Source organism: Cervus canadensis, chromosome X (assembly GCF_019320065.1).
Source record: "Cervus canadensis isolate Bull #8, Minnesota chromosome X, ASM1932006v1, whole genome shotgun sequence".
Classification (NCBI taxonomy): domain Eukaryota; kingdom Metazoa; phylum Chordata; class Mammalia; order Artiodactyla; family Cervidae; genus Cervus; species Cervus canadensis.
Window position 1 is genome coordinate 38,693,611 of NC_057419.1, and position 20,977 is coordinate 38,714,587.

At 40.5% G+C, this 20,977-nt stretch overlaps 1 protein-coding gene across 5 annotated transcripts in view; it reads right to left on the reverse strand.

Moving 5' to 3' along the window:
* Window positions 1–20,977, reverse strand: part of DLG3 (discs large MAGUK scaffold protein 3) — a 54,633-nt gene that overhangs the window by 20,461 nt on the left and 13,195 nt on the right. For all 5 annotated transcript variants that reach the window (XM_043458631.1, XM_043458630.1, XM_043458629.1 and 2 more), the window contains one exon: window positions 4,898–5,012. In XM_043458631.1, coding sequence (XP_043314566.1) covers window positions 4,898–5,012 — 115 coding nt within the window. The remainder of the gene's footprint in view (window positions 1–4,897; window positions 5,013–20,977) is intronic.

Sequence of the window (20,977 nt, forward strand, 5' to 3'; positions counted from 1 at the left end):
AAACTGTCCCATACTCTGGTAGCACCCAACACTATATAAATTCTTGTTGCTTTTTAAGATGCAGATCATCATCACTTCCAAATTGTGTCAGATAGTGAAGCCTGCCAATATTATACCTTGTTGGCATCTTAATCTACAACTGAAATTCATTAATGAGCAAGACAAAGTTGGACCCCCTCAAGCTACTCTGGGCTAAGCACAGAGTAGCGTAACAAATGCTTGTTAACAAGAAGGAGCATCTTCCAGCTTTCTTTGATGACCAAGCCAATGTTTCTGACAGTTTCTTGAATCAGGACTACAGATAAGGCATGATTTCCTTCCGAGAGCGGGAAGAAGGCTAGGATGGCAGACGGCCAGCCAGAAGGCCAGGGCTCCCACAATGCCTGATGCTGTCCCGTGGCTGCAAAGAATGTAACCAAGTTAACAGGAACAGACTTTCAAAAACTATTTTCACAAATGTACTATCAAACCTCCTGGCAATGTTTGGAGGACAAGGTCTTTTGCTTATCTATGGAATTAATTAATTAAATATGAACATAGAACTTGGAGGTCTCTGGAACACTAAACTTCCCCGTGTCTTTTCAGTACCTTCACATCAGAACAGCCTGAGTTAAACCTGACCTGGTCACCCTGACCCTGAGCGAAAGGCTGGAGAAGCATATTTCTATGGACTTTTCCAGGGTGGAAGGCAAATGAACCAGAAGAGCAGAGGCCCTAGACTGGGCACAAAGAGGGCCTCTGCTCACCCTGTCTATACTGTTTAAGAGATGTTTCTAGTACGGTGAAGGATGGGAAAGGCCTTTCCATTAAGTCACTAGTGACTTTAAAACCAAGTCTCATTTTCCAAATACTGTTATCTGTCCTTTCTCCTGCTGACTTGCTCCACAAATCCCATCTCCCCTGTGGTCAGTGCAGTTGCAGCTCCCCAGGGCTTCACCTGCTACAGCCTTGGTGCAGCTGCAAGAGGGTAGTATTTGCTTCAAAATAGTTTTGCAAGCCCATGCACACCAGAGGAGGATAGAGACTCAGGGGAAGGGAAGGGAGGAGGCTCATGTCAGAAGGAGAAGCAATAGAGAATAGAATTACAGGTGAAACTCCCATGAAAAGGGTTCCTTAACTTTAACCACCTGCTGCACACTATCTTCTGTGCGGATGGTAAGCTGCTGGAGGGCAGGAACCACTTCTACTGCTTCCTTGAATCTACCCCCACAACCACACTTAATTTCTCAAGCCTGTGCTTTACTGCTTCGCATATCGCAAGAGCTAAAGTAAGCGTTATGTTCAGTTTTCAAGTGAAACAGAAATAAACATCTATTGTGACAAATAAGTCATCATTCCTAAGTATTATGTTTGCTTGTTAAAAACAATTTCCCCAAACCTGGTGAATCCAAATTGATAGGAGAGGAGCCTGGGAATCTGTATGTTTATTAGCATGCCAGTTGATTCCTATCAGTAAGTTTGGGAACTGCTGAGAGAACCATATTCTGGTCAGAACAACCAGGTTCAAATTCCAGTTTTGGAATTTCTCAGCTGTCTAACTGGAGTTTCAGTTTTCTTACCTGCAAAATGAGAACAACAATACCTACTGTGTAGCATTATTAAAAGAGACTAACAAAGGTCCTAATGCAGAGCACGTGTTCCCTAAATGTTTGTTCCCCTTCATCCTGAAGACACTGGGAACTACTGAAAGCCTCTGCGTAGATCATTAGCTTCAACCTGCTCTGCAACCCCAGACAAACGGTTGCCCAGCCTCTTCCGTAACACCTCCAGTGACAAAGGATCATATTTACTATCTCCAAAAGCAGTCCATTCCATTTTCAGACAGTTTTAATCATTAGCTCTTTCTTCCTTATGTAGAACCAAGATCCGCCTTGGGTGACAGAACAAATCTAATCCCTTTTCCACATGATAGGGTGATGCAATTAATTAAGATAAGGACAGTGAAGAGGAGTAGGTGTGTGTATGTGGAGGGGAGGGGTCCATTTGGAACACACTGCTTGTTTGAAGCACTGGGAGGGCAGCTCCAGGCACATGTCCAGCAAGTGGTTGATACGCAGGTCTGGAATTCAGTAAAGGGATCAGAATTGTCATTTACATGATGAAAGAATTTGAAACTGTGAAAATAAATGACACTGCTATCTATGGGGCAGAGCTAATGAAAGGTATTGAAGAATGGTCAGCAAGGTAGAAAGAGAGCCTTTAAAGAAGAAACTTGGTAAATTCATGAAAAGTACTGTGGTGAAGAGGTCAGACCAATGGCAGAGAATCATTGAACCAATCACCCCAAAAGAGTTGGGCTTCTGCCCCTCCAGAGTCTTCTGGAGTTGCTTGGGATCACACCATCATGCTGAAAAGTAAATACACGCTTCCTTTCCTACTGAAAGAGAGACAATTTGAAGAAGTAGCAGCAGCAAGTACAGACGACTGCAACATTTTCCAGCCTGGATGCTAAGACTGATTTCTCCAAATAAGGCTTCTATGCTCCTGTCTTTGGGGAAACACTGCTTAGTATAGTCCCTCCTGAGATTAATCACAGTAAAGAATCCTATTTCCCTCTGTTTAATCCTGCATTTGCCCAACTTACTGAACCACTGATTTTTCACACAATGCTTAACATCTTGAGGAACCAGTGTTTCCTGGCACATAATTTGGCAAATTAGGTCAGCAGAAGAGAGACGAGACAATAGTTTACAAGACTGTTGGTATCAAGGGAAATTTTTTTTCTTTTCAAAAATGGAAGAAACTTGAATATGTTTAAATGCTGAACAAAAGGAAGCCACTATAGAGTTAAAAAAAAAAAGGCCAAAAACAGGTACTAGAGTGAGCCAGGCTCCAAGCTTTGGTAGAGGATTAGCTCAGCAAAATACCTTAGGCCAAAAACAGGCATGAAAGGCAGTAGAGTGAGCCAGGCTCCAAGCTTTGGTAGAGGGTTAGCTTAGCAAAATACCTTAGCTCACTACTCTAGCCATAAAATATTATTTCCCTTGATGAATTCTAATGATTACAAATGTTCACTATTCTAAACCATATTTACTTTCCTCTGAGGATACAGATGTTATCTAGATAAGGTTACGAGCAGATGATATAAACTGTATAAACTGATTCACTAGAAACAGAGTGCAGTCTCCACCCTTCTCCCCAGAGTCAGACAGAATGTGCCCCTTGCCAGGACCAGAGAAGGGTGTTTCAGGTCTTGTAGGTCAGGAGCTGATGCCCCACTACCCCTGCCCAGGCAAGGACAGCTTTAGCGCAGGATAGGCGGAGAGGGGAAATCTAAAAATAAAGCTCTCCAAAGAAACCATCTTGCCTAAAGAGCAGCTTCCCACGCACACTGGAGTGCCACATCTGCGGGGGCTGGAAGCACGGGAATGGAACAATCCTGACCAAGTCACATAAGTATTACCCTTTTGCGGGAGGCAACAGCACATTTGAATCCCCTCATTGGCACCCCAATATCTAGGCTGCAGACCCAGAACAAGGGCTGAGTGACAGAAAACAGGAGACTGAAAAGATCACCAGTGAGTAGCCCAGCCTTCCTCCCGCTCTCCTCTCTTCACAGCAAACATGAAGAAAGCTGCTCTCAACACAGAGGGAGTCAAGCTGAGGGTTCATTCTAGAAAAGAACCGTGAAGGAGTCTAGTGGGCTTGAGGCTCAAATCTGGACTCCCTTAGCTCTTCTCCCCACAGGAGGGTCAGGGACTAGCAACTGAGGAAAAAGAAAATCGAGCACCGAAAGAAAAACTGCAATTAGCATTTACATTGGTTGGCTATCCTCATCTCAAACCCCAAGGACAAAATAGATGTCACATTGCCAGGCAACTAGAAACTGTAGCCTCCCTTCCACGCCCCCCAGCTGGTATCGGAGACCACTAGAAAAAATTCAACCCAAGAGTTTGACAGAGGCATTAAAACACAGACACAAACATACACAGACACACACAAACATACACAGACACACACAAACACACAGACATACACAAACACACAAGCCTCAGAAGACACACACACACACACACACACACACACACGCATGCATGCACGCACGCGCGCCCGCCTCAGAGGAGTAATCCTACCACTTCTTTCTCTGAGGATTTTACCCTTGGATACAATGTACTTACCCAGACTGTTGGAGTTTTGCCAAGAAGCCCAAGCAGGAAGAAGAAAACTATCACTAATTCTAGGAGTCCACAGTGTTCATTTAGCAATCTAACTCTCCAAGAGGTTTGTACTTTGACCTGACAAAGTATTATAACGTGCCTCAAGGGTCACAAGCTCAACCTTGGACAGTATCTCTGAAAAGCTTTAGCAGCAATCCACTGCTATATATCCGTTCCACCCGCCCTTCCTGTGGAAGGTACATCATCCCATCCTATGTCCCATGACTCATTTACAGCAGACCAGTGCAGCAGGGAGCGAGCAAACACAACTTAAAACAAACAAACAAAACAGAACGCAGCAACCTGTCAATTCTTTGGTCTCTTAAAAGAGACCCTGTACCAGAACAGTGATAGCTGATATGTTCAGATACAAAGTCTGATGTCTATTATGCATATGTGGAAGTGGGAATGCCAAGTTTCCCCTCAAATCACAGATTGTGAACAAAGTACTTTGAACATTTGAGTGCTATTTGAATGCTGACTAGCAACAGTCTTTTACAACTAGAGAGCACACTAAAAATTTCCCATACTGAGTAATTCAGGAGTGAAGAGGAAGAAGCCAGCTCACAAAAGGGAGGAGATACTGACCATAGAGTACACAACCTGAACACACAGTGCAAAGTGTTGTTTTAGTACTGGGAGTACACACTCCCTATCCCACTAGTTAAACAAGAAGGGCTGGGTTGGCACGGAGCTTCCCTCGTGCCACACAAAGCCTGGTGTTCAGAAGTGAGACTTACCTGACATACAAGGACCTCTTCTCACTTGTTCTCAGGGACCCAGACCCAGAGCTCATGCTGCTGTTCATCATCTGTTCTCGCAAGTCATGTATCTTCGATTCAAAGCGACTGTACTCTGTCAGGGAGACAAGGGAAAGGACAGGAAAAGAATGAACTCAAGGAGCTGCACTGAGCCTATCTGCCAGCGGCCAAAAGGCCAGGAGGACCCTTGGCTTCAAAGCAGCCAGAGCCAACCCAGTCAATCTTTGCTTTGATAAGCAGAGTACCTCCGGCAAGCACAGAAAGACAGATTTCTCTCCACCCCCAGAGTGAAAGAATGAAAGAATACACCTGAAAAAGTAGTAACTTTTGGACAAATCGAATGGAAAAAGCTTACTGATCCTTAAAAAAATAACTGGAAAGAGGTTCCAGAGCAGCCTTCATAAATCTTTAGAGCAGACACTGAGGCCCAAGGAGAGCAGATGGGAAAGGAGACTTTCCCAAAAAGTGGATTGCAGAGAACAGATGGCCCTGAGACGCAGGGTGGAAGGGCAGGAAAAGACCCGAGGCCATTATATGATTATTAGGCAAAGATGATCTGTTTCTAGGTGACTTTTTTTTTTTTTTTTTTGAGGAGGGAGAATGGAATGCAGTACAAAGGTAAAAACAAACCTCACAATCAGAAAAGGAGATCACAAAGTTCTCCTGAATTATCTCCCTTTTAACAATCAGGGTCTTTGGCTTCAGTAACAATTGAACAAACATCAAAATAAAAATTCTCCCAAACCCAGAAGTCTGCTGACATCTCTCTCCTCCAAAATCATCTAGTCAGTGTGATCGTAAGTCTGTGACCAACTATGTAGCCCACTGACACCATCACACAGCCTGAAAAAGCCTCATCATTCTGGAATGGTGACTCCAAGTTTATACCCAATTTAAGAAAACCTGACAAAGGAAAATGAACTCTATCCATACAACTAGTATAAAAGGCTTTTTATAGGGTTACTTTACTGTGACGTTCTCCTAGTACATCTCAAATGTGATATTCACATTTACCACACACATACAGATGCACACTCACACACATACCGCACACATTTTTCAGGTCTATGATCGCCACATAAAATGGGATATCTCTAAGGCACAGACTGTGAAAATGATAGAAAAGAGAAGCTGATTATGAGAAGCTGATTTTAAAGAAAGTCAAAATTTATACTAGGGGGTTGAAGGTTGGGAACTGCTTTAAAAAAACAAACACATTTCCAGGGGGAAAAATTCCACAAAAGCATTTTCATGCACCACAGAGGGCTGGCAAGAAGCATCCCCATCTAGTCTGTATGACTCTACAGGCAGAAAACAGAACACCTGTTCCAACACCTGACACTCCCCCCTTCCCTCAGCAAAGCAACCTGACCTTCAGTTGGGTATAAAGGGAAACAGTAAAAAGCCTAAAGGGGAGAGAAGAGAGTTCTAGCTCAAACAAATCTCCTCTTCCCAACCAAGTTTCTTTTTGTTCACTCTGGTACCAATGAAGCCAACTGGTTAAATTTGTGTGCTCTTTCATTCATCACGCACTGGTGTTATGGTGATTTGTCCTCATTACTTACTCCCATCCCTGAAATCCTGCAGGAAGCAGTTAAGTCACTGACTCACCCATTAAATGTTGGGGAAAAAAAAGAGAGACAGCAGCTGGACAATGTCCCTGTTCTGAGGGTTACAAGGCAACACATCAATATCAATGAGGCATCCCAATCTAAAGGTAGAGGGCGGTGACCAATCTATCACAGCAGCCCTGGACAGCAGCAGGGCTATCTACCTCCAGAGCCGCCCAGGCACAGGTCCCACCCTAAGGCTCAGCCCTCCAGCCCAACCCTCTCTAGTTGGCTCTTTCTCGCCCTCCTCCCCATTCACCGGCTGAGAGAAGACCGGGTGAAACAAAGAGATTTCTGACCAAGCAGCCCTTTCTTGCGCAAGATGAGTAAAAGGCAGAAATATGCATTGAACGCAGGAAAAAACACCCAATCTATCTTTAAGCTGTTTTCCCCTCTCCCAACTTGTTTATATATTCTCTTCTTTGGAATTGACTTGCCCACTGAACTCCAACTTAGCAGCAGGTCATGGCAGTTGCTTAGTAATTACATTTCTTTAAAAACCCTTTAAAAAACAACCACCAAACCACCATTTCCTCAAGCTCCTAATCCAAGGTTGATAACACTGTGCCAGAGGGCCCACTTAAAATAGACTATAGAAAGAGAACAAAGCTATTGCTTTAAGGAAGTCATTTTCTGTTTTCTACATGCTACTAAGCTTTCAAATCTATTAAACAGTGTTTTATTCACTTTTCCCCATTCAGATGATCCCGTTAGAGTTCTAGCTGCTCACAAGTCTCTGGCTTTTATTTGCAGAGTTATCTAATGTCCAGTAGGCACAGAATAGCCTCTGAATAAATGATTGTTGGGTAAACGAGAAGCAAATTAGAAAACTGTGCCCAAGTCGATGCTTCTGTTCTCAAACTAATAAACCTAATGGTTTATTTAACTGATGGCTGCCAGCTTCACTGAGGGCTTGGAAAGGTAGTTAAGAGGTATTCCCATTTACTTTTGTTCCCAAGGTTAATTGTTGGAAGCAAATGGAGTATATGTTTTTTAAACACATTTTTGAGATGCTAATAACCCACAGTGGGCATCTGATTAGCAAACTTTGTTTATAATAAAGAAAAAATAATTCTAACAAAAAGCTGTTTAGAATAGTCTTTAGATAGATAGTACCTCATCTTAATATTAGAGGCATCATTTTCCAAGAACAAAAGCTTCACCTAAACAGTATCTGAATTCTAAGACCTCACAATTTGCCAAGGCCTCTCTTCCCCTTCCACTCAAAACAAACCCGTTGCTGGAAGGAATATCCTAGGCCTAAGTCATTGCCTTAGAAGCCCACCAGACCAGCCTCTATAACCCAAATGTCCTACTTCAAACAGGCTATTTTAAAGAATATTTATTACTAAAATGTTAAGTCTACTAAACTGTGTTATATTTATTTTTTCCCATTCAGATGAACCCAACTATTTGTGATCCACAAAAGATATCCATAGTGAGTCATGCCCTCATTCTCTTTACTAATCACAGAGAGAAAAGGGGGTGGGAGTAGGAGGACAATCAGACATCATTCCCCCAAACAGCGTTCCTCACTGACCACCTGGGGGCCCTCTGAAAAACCAGGATCTTGGACCCTCGCACTTGACACACTGACTCAGAACTTACTGAGTAGGTCCAAGAATCTGTATTTTCGAAAAGTATAAAGGTGAGTCTGATGCCAAATAAAGTTTGAAACTGCTGGTCTTGATTACAAAATTGAATTTTGTTTTTGTTAGTTCAGGGAAAAGACAAGATAAGTATTCTGCAGCCAGTCTCGAAAAGAAGGTAGGACAAGACTGTTGGAAAGCTTTCATAAAAAAAGAAATCGTAATATAATTGCAAATTCCATGGGAAAATGCTAAAGAGGCCTCTGTCCAATGTGCCTGCAAAGAAAGCTAATGAGTTTACACTTTTTTAAATTATAAAAGTAGCATATGATTTTAAAAAATATTTTTTTCTTTGGACATTCCTGTATTATTTCCCCATCCCAGTACCCAGAAGCAACTAGTTAGGAGTTTTAGTATGTATCCTTCCAGACTTATTTTCTGTATATTTATATCATTTATATACATTAACAACTCACAATGATTCACATGCTTTTTTCATTCTCTGATATGTCATGGCAACCTATACTGACATGAATCATGACCTACCTCATTCTTTATAATAGCTGCATAGTATTGCATATTATGGACAGATCATAATTTATTCAGTCATATCCCAACTGACATATATTTAAATTGTTGATTTTTTACATTACAATCAGTGCTGCTCTGTGTATTTGTATGAGCATTTCTATAGCATAGATTCCTTGAATTGAAACTGCAGGGTCAAATGATACGCGCATGAAAAAATTTGATTGGCACTACCAAACTGAAGCCCAACATTCTGAAACCCTTCTAACTGGAAGTGAGGATAAACTGCTATTCTAAAGCTTCCAGCAGCTTTTCTGTTCCTGAAGAAATAGAACTTACCTTTAAGGACAGATTGATCTTTTGGGAGAAAAAACTTTAATAAGCATTTTGGTTATGTGAAAGTAAAGCCAAAATTGCATTCTGGAATAGACAAAGAGGAACCTCAAATGTTCTCTCTGCATAATCACAGGAAAGGTCCAACCTGTGGGTGGAATTGCTGATTTAAAGGGATTGTCCTACTACCTATATGACATTCTATCTACCTCTAGAAATATCTACCTTTAGTTTTGACCACTTTGCATCCACCTACTTGATAATTTCAGACCAAATCTCCCTGGTACTGGAAACAACAGCCCCCTTTCCCCTGTGCACAACCAGTGTTTCCTCAAGTTTTGCTGATGTTCTTCCTAACTGCCTCCTCAAACCATCTCTTTCTTTCTAATTTCCACTGTCATTGCCTTTTTGTTTTCTCATTATTATCTTATCTCTTGCCTTCTCTGGACCACTGCTGTATTGCTCTAGCTGGTAGTCTGTCTGCCCCCAGGCTCTCCAAATTCCAGTCCAGTTTAAGATTATTTGAAAAGCCTTCCTAAAACTCCAACTTGGAGCCCCTCATCCAAGTATCTATAATTCAATAGCAACTAAAGAATCTTAATCTCAACTAAAATGTCAAAGACTGCTAAAACCATCATCCTATCACTCTTAGCTGATCTATCCCATGTGTCATCAGACAGATCATCCTCTTTTAAAAACATTTTATTTATTTTTTTAATTGGTGGAAAACTGCTTTACAATTTTGTGTTGGTTTCTGGCATACAATAACAGAATCGTCTTTTGAGTTAACCTGCCGGCAACTCTTGAACACAAGTTGTTCGTTTCTAGTTACTACTCCCTTGTCCTGAAATTTTCCTCCCTGCCTGACACTGAACATCCTTTATGTTGTTCACCACCCCGAAGTCTTATTCATTCATTTATTTATCCAAATATTAACTAAATGTCTACTGTGTGCCAGGCATTATGAGAGCTGATGGGAATATAAAGGTAATCAAATGGTTCCTAGAAATTACAATAATGAAAGAAACAACTATTTAATTACAACTTTAATTATGATTGTGAGACTAACAGGGTGACCCAACCTACTGAGGGGGGGATAGGAGGGTGTTAACTAAGGTTTCCATGAGGAAGTGACATTTAAGTTGAGTCTTTAAGGATGAAGAGTTAGCCAGGGGAAGAGGGATAGATAAAGTATTCCAGACAGAAGAAACAAAATATGTGGGAGTACAAAATATCTGGATCACAGGGAAGTAAGGAGATACTGGCAGATCAGACTAGGAAGGCAGACTGAGGTCAGATTATACATGACCTTGTGGATTTCTGCATCCATCCTAAGAGTAACAGAAAGAAGTCACTGAAAGATTTTAAGTAAAGGAATGACATGAACATGTGTGTATGTATATCACTTTGGCTATCATGGGGAGAGTAAGTGTGGTGCCTCACATGTAGATTTAAGTTTCTTCAGAGCAGAAAACCATGCTTTCTCTTCTTGTCTAGCACCTACAGCCTGGGGGTGGGCAACCTGCTTTACAGCGTCCAAACCAGCTAGCTCCCAGTCTCTGCTCAAATATATCCAATGTTGGGAAGCTCTCTATTCTTTCATCATTAGACAACACTATCCAAGAGGAAATTGTTAGATTGAGGGCCATCTCTTTTGTTCGCTGGTCCTATTTTGGTGTCTAAAACAGTATAAACATGACAAATTCTCTTCTGTATAACTGTATGAAGGAACAATTTAAAGAACACCAAAGAGCTGGGAAAGCCTGGAACAGGTTCCAAGACTACTGAATAAGACTGAAAAGAAGGTAGAGTGTGAACAGGGGAAGGGGTAGTGATGGAAGGTTGGGGGCCAAATTATAAGAGTTTGAGTAAGGGCTTTTCTTACTAGGTTCTGGGAACCACTGTTAAGTGTTTAAATAGGAAAGTAATACAGTTAGAACTAGGTTTGGGGGGAAGATTATTCTGAGAACATAATATAGAAAGGGAAACAGGGACAAAGGCAACAGAGACCAAGAACCTGTTCTACTAGTACAGACAGTGACTTCAAAGGCTTGACATAGTGTGGGGGCAACTGAGGATAGAAAGAAGAGGCAAGAATCGAGAAATATGCTGGAGCCAGAGGAGAGAAATTTTGACATCTGATTGGATGTAGGGTGAGAAAGCATCAAAGGCAGCTTCTGAGTTGTTTCCTAAAAGACCAGGAAAAGGTGGGATAATATCAATCATAATAGAGAATGGCCATCATGTCCTCAAAATAAGTTCTCTCTTTTCCAGGCTAAATATTGTTACTCCCTTAAACATTCTTCATCTAACATGGTTTCCAGGCCCTCCACTACCTCTCCCTTTTTAAAATCTAGTGCCCAGAAATTGTGATGTCATTTCCTTTACAAAGCTATAAGCTCCTTGATGTGGTTTTTGTTTCCTTCTCAAAGTTTAGCATGGCAATAGGCACCCTTGTTGAGTCAACAACTTTTAATGAATGTGTAAACTTGCTGTAAAGATCTGACAGGACAAACCTGGACACTGTAATTCTCAAATTCTGGCTCCTCAGGAACGTATGTATGGAAAAAGAACACAAAACTTTCTCCTTCCACTCACCCCAAAAGGGTAAAAACTGAACAACAAAACTGCAAACCACTTCTGCAAAATACTAACATACCAGAGCTTTCAAGACCTACTTAATAGCCTAATAAAGCATCAAAGAGGACTGAAACTACAATGTTCACTAATATGAAATGGACACATAACCAAGCCTCCAAAGCCATCTCCCCTCTAAGACTTTGATCTCAAATGCATCTACCTTCCTAATGACAGAAAAATTGTCTTCTTGGTATTAGAATTGACACTTGTCAGTAATTTGGAAACGCTGAAAGGGGCTCAGTTTCTCATCAAACTATAGAAAACTTATTTGGTTCTATTTGATTATGGGTAGGAAAATGTTGTAGAGACAAGAAACAAATAGAAGCAACAAAGAGTACCTAGTCTGCATGCAGCACTGACTACCTATGGTGTGAACGAAGATATAAAAGGTAAATGCTCCAAAATAAAATAAAAGCCATGCCTACCAAATTCGGAAATGACAATGAAGCTGGGGAGACAACTGGATGACAGACTTCAGACACACAGATTGTGACAGGCAGGAACAATGGAAAGACGCAAATACAAATAAAATGAAAAAGAGAAATGTAACTTGCTGACCTTAAGTTCCCACACAAATACAGAGTAAAAGACAGGGCTGAATAACAGCACAGTGTCTTGGTTCGCTATCATCACAAAATAAGTCAATAGTTGCCCAAAGACTCATTTGTTCCTAAGGAAGTGAAGGTGTTCAAATCTCAAATTCATACAGCCCTCATTTGCCATTGCTGAGCTGCCCTGAGCTCAGAGGAATTACATGAGAAAGTCACAAATTCTGATGAGTATGAATTGTGTTTTAGGTTTCTACAGTTGCCTGTGGAATGCAAACCCTCAGGATTTGTATGAATTACAAGCATCTGTACCAACAACATAGTTCATGTTTTCAAAAGAAATGAATGGAGCCAAAAGGAAAATAAGCCCAATAAAGAAGATACCTGTCAGTGTGGACATAAGCATATGAATCGTCAAAAAGCACATTTCTTAGAATCACAAACTTGTCTCTATAAAATAATATGAAGCCTATTACTTGGGTTAGTTTCTAATTATGGAGGCTACTATTTAAAAAATCTGACACCTCTGAAACTAAACCATTTCTCAGGTCCCTTCTGATTTTGACATAATTATGATTTTAGAATCAAGTCAATGTGGTCCATAAGAAATCAAACCTAAGACTAGTCTAATTAAAATTTTTAACATGATCTATGGAGAAGGAAATGGCAACCCGCTCCAGTATTCTTGCCTGGAAAAGTCCATGGACAGAGGCGCCTGGCGGGCTGCAGTCCATGGGGTTACATGACTGGGCATGTGTGCACGAGGGTGGAGGGAGATGGGGTGGTAGCAATAAAGTGGTAGAACTAAAAAATAAAAATAAAAAAATAAAATAAAAATTTTAACATGAACTACAAGAAGGAAATCTTCACATCTGCAAATAATTCTAAACTCTTTGGGTCAAAAAATATCAATGTAAGGAGTATAAATTGAAACAAAAAGAATTTAAGGATATATGAGAGGGCAGGAAAGTGGCAAACAGGCCTCCATATGGGCAAATGGTGCTTGAAGAAAATTTCAGCTCTCTTTTAGAACAATGGGCTCAGAACTATGACTAACCCAGAACAGAAACTTCAGTGTCATTGTATTTTGGTCCCTCCACTGTCATAATGCTTCCTCAGCCATATACACACATTACCAGAGTTCTAGATAGCATCCTGATACTGGGAATAAAACAGAAAACAAGACAATCCATATCAGCATGCCATAAAAAATTCCAGATTATTCCTACTGACTAGATGTTTCTGTCCCCTAAAGAGCTTAGTGAGGATGAAGGAAGGGCACTGAGCAAAAGCACTATACTATATAAAGGTGCCATGACATTCAGCCACCTGGTCTGAAATGAGTAGAATGAAAAATGCTTTGATCTTATGTCAAGCTAAGAAAAAGTTTTTCATAGGACCTAGCCATTGGCTCTTCTCACCCTATACTGAATCACCAAACAGAGATCAGGGTAAAAGCTTCCAATAGGGTCTTTTCTCTATTTCTAAAGAATTTCACATAGCATATTCAAATAAATACAAGATTAGCAAAGCCTTTAGCTCCTTTAACCCATAAGTCAAAGTCTATGTAGAATCACCCCAAGACAAAACATCTCATCTGGACAACACAAGAATGAATAAAGAATTATACCTTTCCTTGCTCTGAAGGTAGCAGGTACTCTTATTCACAACAATCTTTCCCACTTAACAGAAATATTGCAATATAGTGACTGAAACACAACATTTTATGACTAAGCTTGCTAATGAGTTAATGTAACTGATTTCTTTTTATTATTTATTTTTAATTGGAGGATAACTGCTTTACAATACTGTGTTGGTTTCTGCCTTATATCAACATGAATCAGCCATAGGTATGTAACTGATTTCTGTTTTGTTTTTTTGTGGCTGCAGCTGCACCCAGCAGCTTGCAGGTTCGTAGTTCACCAACCAGGAATCAAACCCAGGCCCTCTGGAGTGGAAGTGCAGAATCCTAACCACTGGACTGCGGAAATCCCTGATTTCTATGTTTTACATGTCAACTGAGAGTCTCGATTCAACTATTCGTCACAGTGGTCACTCCAACAGGATCACAAATTATCTGACAATATTTATTGGGGTATCAGTTGGATCTTTTGGGCCAAGTTTCTGTGGAAGGAACCCAGAAACTGAGACCTAGAGAAAGACCCTTCTGGTTATTTGTCAAAACATCTGTGGTCATTTCTCAGTAACTGATAATCCCAGAGTAAAATATCACAGAACAGAATTAAGAAACCCAAAATCCAAATCATGAGCATGTGAGTGTGGTTGTGTGTGTGTGTGTGTGTGTGTGTAATAAAGGTGGCACTCCAAAACAGCAAGAAAATAATAGATTATCTGATAAATGGGTCCAAGGTAATTCCTTAAAATATTTGGAGCAAAAATAAGGTAGTATCCTATCTTACATCATAAATAAAGTCCCAGCAGGTTAAAGTTTTAAATGCAAAAAGAAAAACAACTAGAATTTTAAGAAAAGGTGGACATTTATTTTCTCTCAGGGTAAGAAAGGCCTTTCCAAAGCTATGGGCAGAGGCAAAATACACAAAAAAGAAAACACTGATAGATCTGACTACATAAAAACAAAACATCTGTACATCAAAATAAAATAAAAAGCAAAGTACAAAATGGGAAAAACCTTTCAACATATATGACTGACTACTTTAAAGCTTTTACAGGTCAGTAAGAACTGCTTCCCAGGTGGCGCTAGTGGTAAAGAACCCACCTGCCAATGCAGGAGACATGAGATACATGGGGTACATACTAGGGTCAGGGAAGATCCCCTGGAGGAGGGCATGGCAACCCACTCCAGTATTCTTGCCTGGAGAATCTCATGGACAGAAAAGCCTAACGGGTTACAGTCCATAGGGTCGCAAAGAGTCAGACACGACTGAAGCGACTTAGCATGCATGCAAGAACTGATAAATATACCTCAACAAGGAAATGGGGAAAGGGTATGAACAAGCAATCCACACATAAAAAATGATCAATGAACACACACACAGAAATGTTCAATTCTATTATTAAAAAGACATACAAATTAAGATATGCATTAAATAACATTTTTACCTAATTTGCAAAGATATTTTAAAAAGTAATACTCCATGTTAGCAAGGATCTCAAAATATACACTTTTATATTGTTGCTGGAGATAGAGAAATATATCAAATACATATTAAATATATCAAAAGTCTTAAACATGGTCATATCTGTTGGCCCAATAATTCCATTCCAAGGAATTCATTCTGAACACACAATCACAGATTCACAAAAAGCCTCATAAAAAGATATCCATCAATGTGTTACTTATAAAATCAAAAAATTGCAAACAACCTACATGTCCTCTAATAAGGGAACGATTACATGAATTATGGCACACACATGATGGAATATTTAATTATTAAGAACCACTTTCATAAAATATTAATGATATATGCTAAGTTAAAAGAATGGATACAAGACTGCTTAAATACAATGATCCCAGTCTTGAAAGACATACATACGTACTATATGAGATATAAAGGTTTGGAGGGAAATACACGCAAATACAAGGTTATTTCTGGAGGTAGTTTTACACATGATTTGAGCTTTTTTTAACTTTATATTGTGTTGTTTTCCAATTTTCTACAAATCTGAATATAATATTTACATATCCAGGAGAAATATAATTTTAAAAATTATATATTACAATATAAAATATAATCTTAGGGGGATGTGGAGGCAGACTGAAAAGGACAGGCCCAAGGATGAAGACAGGACACACGTGCACTAGAAATTCCCTTCCATGCTGCTCCTGGCTCATTCTTCATTTTTCCCTGGGACTGATCACTCAACCAGTTGCAGACAAATCCACTTAAACGTATTATCACTACTATCACCTTGCCATCTTACCCAAGAGTAGACCAAAGAAGCCCTGCCAATGCCTTACTGAAATCTAGATATACCACATCTACTATATTTCCTTGATCTACCAGTCTAGTAACCCTGTCCATCAAGGCAATTTGGCCGTCTGACATGATTTGTTTGACCTTGGTGAATCAATGGTGGTTTCAGTGCTCACCACTTCTTTTTCTGAGTGTTTACAAAACAACTCAATAATATAGTTTATTTAACCCAAGATGTGCAAAATTCTTTCTTCTTTTTGAAAATCTGAAGGACACTCATGTATGCAGACCCCCAATGTATATATTTATACAAAATGTGTTAATTTTATCAAGTTGAAAAATCCCCAAATCTCTAAGGTCTTTGCATTTTTAAGATGTCTAAATTCAATGAAAAGTAAACAAAGATCCATTTCAAGAGGATGAAAGCCTTACCACAGAAAAGAAGAGGGAAAGACAAGACCTTTACTAATGCAAGATTGTTATTAACTCAAGACTGTGATTCAGTAACACTCTAGTCACAAACAGGAACTTGTGAATTGAATTCACAACTTACTTCCACTTATCTAACACAGAATTTGAGTCAGAAGAAACATGTGGGATCATTTTGCACAGTCCCATCATTTTACCTATCAGAAAATTGAGGCCCAAAGAGGTTGACTAGTACAAGATCATTCAGCTACTTAAAGTCAGAACTAGAACCCAGGACCTTGGCTACTCCTCCAAGATGATTCCCTTTCTTAAGATAAAGGAACAAAAATCGTATTTTTTAATCTCAATGACAATGATATGTGTGCGTGCTTAGTCGCTCAGTCGTGTCTGACTCTTTGGGACCCCACAGACTGTAGCCCATCAGGCTCCTCTGTCCACGGGATTCTCCAGGCAAGAATACTAGAGTGGGTTGCCATGCCCTCCTCCAGGGAATCTTTCCAACCCAGGGACTGAACCCAGGTCTCCTGCATTTCAAGCAGATTCTTTACCATCTGAGCCACCAGGGATAGGCCCAAATTATTCTATTTCTCTATTAAAAACAATTAAAACAATTACCCTATTGTGGAATATAAGTCTAAAGTTTTAAACAAACAAAGCAACAGTGTAAATATCAGGGTCAAGATTTCAACAAGCAACACATTAAATTAAAAAGAAATCCTAAAAAGCTATAAGTAGCTTTTATAAATAAGAAATAATTCATTTTCTATATTATTCTAATCACTCTACCCTATCAGAAGAACCAAAGTTCCTAGGATTTTGTCTCAAACCATCTAACAAGGACAAGAAAGCACCTGTCTAGCTAGAATCAGAATGTTTTGCCAACTCTAGCTACCATGTTCTTAAGCTACATGGAAGACAGAAAAGCCCAGTGCGCTTTTCTGTACAAACACAGAGAGAGAGAGAGAGAGCTGTATATAAAGTTCAGCCCCAGGAGGCAAAACTGAAAAGAAAGCTAACATTTTTTTCTCTTCTAAGTTTGCAAAACAGGGTGGGCCTAAAAGGGTGTAGCCACTTTGGCAAAATCTGGCAGATCCTCAAAACTGTTCAATGTGGTTACCTTATGACCCAGCAATTCCACTCCTAGGAATATATACCCAAAAGAATTGAAAACATATGACCACACAAAAACTTCCCATGAACATTGATAGCAGCAGTATTCACAACAGTCAAAAGATGAAAACAACCCGAGTCCATCAACTGAAGAATGGATAAACGATTTGTGGTATAACCATAAGATGAAATATTATTCAGTCTTAAAAAGGAATGAAGTGTTACATTGCTATGTCGGGATGAACCTTGAAAAAACTATGTTGAAAGAAGCCAGACACAAAAGACTGCATATTTTGCATATTATATGATTCCATTCACATGAATGGGCCAGAAAAAGGAAACTTTACAGAAACAGAAAGTAGATTGGTGGGTGCCTTGGGCTAGGAAGAGGGGAGGAGTTTGGGGGAAATAGGGAGTGACTGCTAATGGGATGAGACTTCTTTTGGGGGTGAGGAAAATGTTCTAAAATTGACAGTTGTACCACTCTGAGCATTCTAAAAACCACTGAGTGGTACACTGTAAATGGGTGAATTGTACAGTATGTGAATAAGCTGGGTTTATTTTTTTAAGGTGGGCCCTATCATTTTTATCAGGTCAGCATTCCTAGCTAAAATTATCTGCACCCAAGCCCTCCAGCACACAGTTGATAAGAGTGAAAGGTAGCACCTTTCCTCCTGCTTCCCTCTAATCACCTGAGTAATGACATGGTTGGCTTGCTCTGGTCTCAAGTCAATTCGTAAACAGCTTGAGAATCAAGGGACCAAGCAAAGCAAAACTGACTGGCAAATAATAAGCACATGAAAAGACACTCAACATTATCAGCCATTTGGGGAAATGCAAATAAAAACCACAATGAAATACCACTTCCCAAACACCAGAAAGGCTAGAGTCAAAAAGACTGACATTTACAAGGGTTGGCGAGGATGTGGAGAAATTGTAACCCTCACACTGCTGGTGGGAATGTGAAATGGCACAGCCACTACGGAAAACACCCTGGGTATTCCTCCAAAGGTTAAATATAGAGTTGCCATATGATCCAGTTATATGCATACAGATGTTCAAAGAGTAGTATTCATAACAGCCAAAAAGTAGAAATAACCCAAATGCCTATCAACTCATAAATGGATAAACAAAATGTGATATATTCATACAACAGAATGTTATTCAGCCATAAAAATAAATGAATTATTGATACATGCTACCATACAGATGAACCTCAAAAACACTATGCCAAGTGAAAGTAGTCAGTCATAAAAGACCATATAATATATGAATACATTTATACAAAATGTCCACAACAGGCAAATCCATATAAGCAGAAGTAGATTAGTAGCACTGAGGGGGATGGAGAGGTCGGAGGGGTGGGAGATAGCTAAAGGGTTCAGTTTCTTTTCGAGGTGGTGAAATGTTCTAAAATTGATTGACATGATGGTTGCACAACTCTGTGAATTCTACACCACTGAATTACACCCTTAAATGAGTGAATTGTAAGGTCATAAAAAATGAATTACAAATACAACTCCATTTTACTGCATTAGTATTCTTAAGCCTGCACATAGTAAGTCAAGCCAACCAACTTTCATCTTTTGGCTCCTCCTGAGGTATCCCCCACAATACCATTCTATGGCAGTCTTCCTAAGTCCTCTTTCCTTTTGCAGGAGGGGGGTTCTCCCTCAGGTTTCATTACCTCCTTTGGTATAGGAGTTTGTGATCATCAAGATTTAAAAAGCTAATAATTGGGACTCTCAGAAAGTATCTTCTGGGTAGAGTAGAGGGGCTCACAGCTTCTCTGCTGTGGAGAAAGGTAGTTGGCAGTCTATTGGCAAAAGCCTGGGACACGAAGTTCTCAGGAAATCTGACTTCAAATTTTGTTTCTGCCCCTTACTGGCTGTGGGACCTTGAGCAAGTCACTCAACCTCTCTGATCTTCACTTTCCTCATCTGTAAAATAGGGATTGTGTGTGTGTGTGTGTGCTTAGTCGTTCAGTCGTGTCCTACTCTTTGTGACCCCCATGGACTGTAGCCTGCCAGGCTCCTCCACCCATGGGGATTCTCCAGGCAAGAATACTGGAGTGGGTTACCATGCCCTCCTCCAGGGGATCTTCCCAACCCAGGGATCAAACCTAGGTCTCTCGCATAGCAGGCGGATTCTTTACCGTCTGAACCACCAGGAAAGCCCAGATAATAGGGATAATACCACCTATCCCATATGGATATTAGTGCTTACAAAGCCATCTAGAACACTGTTGTTGTTCAGTCACTAACTCATCTCCAGCTCTTTGCGACCCCATGGACTGCAGCACGCCAGGCTTCCCTGGTGGTGGTGGTTGGTGGTTTAGTCACTAAGTCATGTCCAACTCTTGCGACCCCATGGACTGTAGCCTGCTAGGCTCCTCTGTCCATGGGATTCTCCAGACAAGAATACTGGAATGGGCTGCCATTTCCTTCTCCAGGGATCTTCCTGACCCAGGGATTGAACCCGGGTCTCCTGCATTGCAGGCAGATTCTCTACCAACTGAGCTACGAGGGAAGCCCACTATCTCCCGGAGTTTGTTCAAACTCATGTCCTTTGAATCAGTGATGCCGTCCAACCATTTCAACCTCTGTCACCCCCGTCTCCTCCGTCCTTCAATCCTTCCCAGCATTAGGGGCTTTTCCAATGAGTCGGCTCTTCACATCAGGTGGCCAAAGAACACAGGGCTGTGCTAAGTGCTAAGTCGCTTCAGTCGTGTCTGACTCTTTGCAGCCCTGTGGACTGTAGCCTGCAAAGCTCCTCTGTCCATGGGATTCTCCAGGCAAGAACACTGGAGTGGGTTGCCATTTCCTTCTCCAGGGGATCTTCCCAACCTAGGGATCGAACCAGTGTCTCTTAAGTCTCCTGCATTGGCAGGCGGGTTCTGAGAACATAGAGACACTCAATAATTCAACAAAATATGTGCCAGGCTCTGAACTAGGTGCTGGGGCACAAAGATAAATACAATAGTAGCTGCCTTCAAATTGTTCATTGTAGAAATGCTGTTAACAGGAATTCATTTTCTTCCTTTCTTCTTTTAGGATGGCAGTAGGAGTTTCAGGACTTTCTTTGCCTTGATCAACTTTCACCTCTACCCTCTAAAGAGAGACCATGCTGATAGGGTGGCAGCTACATTTACATCCCTCATTCATGATGGTTACTTCAATGTTATGGGGAAAACATCCCTTTTATGCTTACAAATTATTATCAAGACTGATCCTTAACTCTTCCAGGCCTTACCTGTACATGTTTCCATGGTGAAAAGTGTGCTGTTTCAGCACTTCAAAGTAAGTATGGAAAACTTTAATTCTTTTTCATTCTCCATACCCCCGCCCCAGCCTGTCTGGATTTACATTCCAGTTGA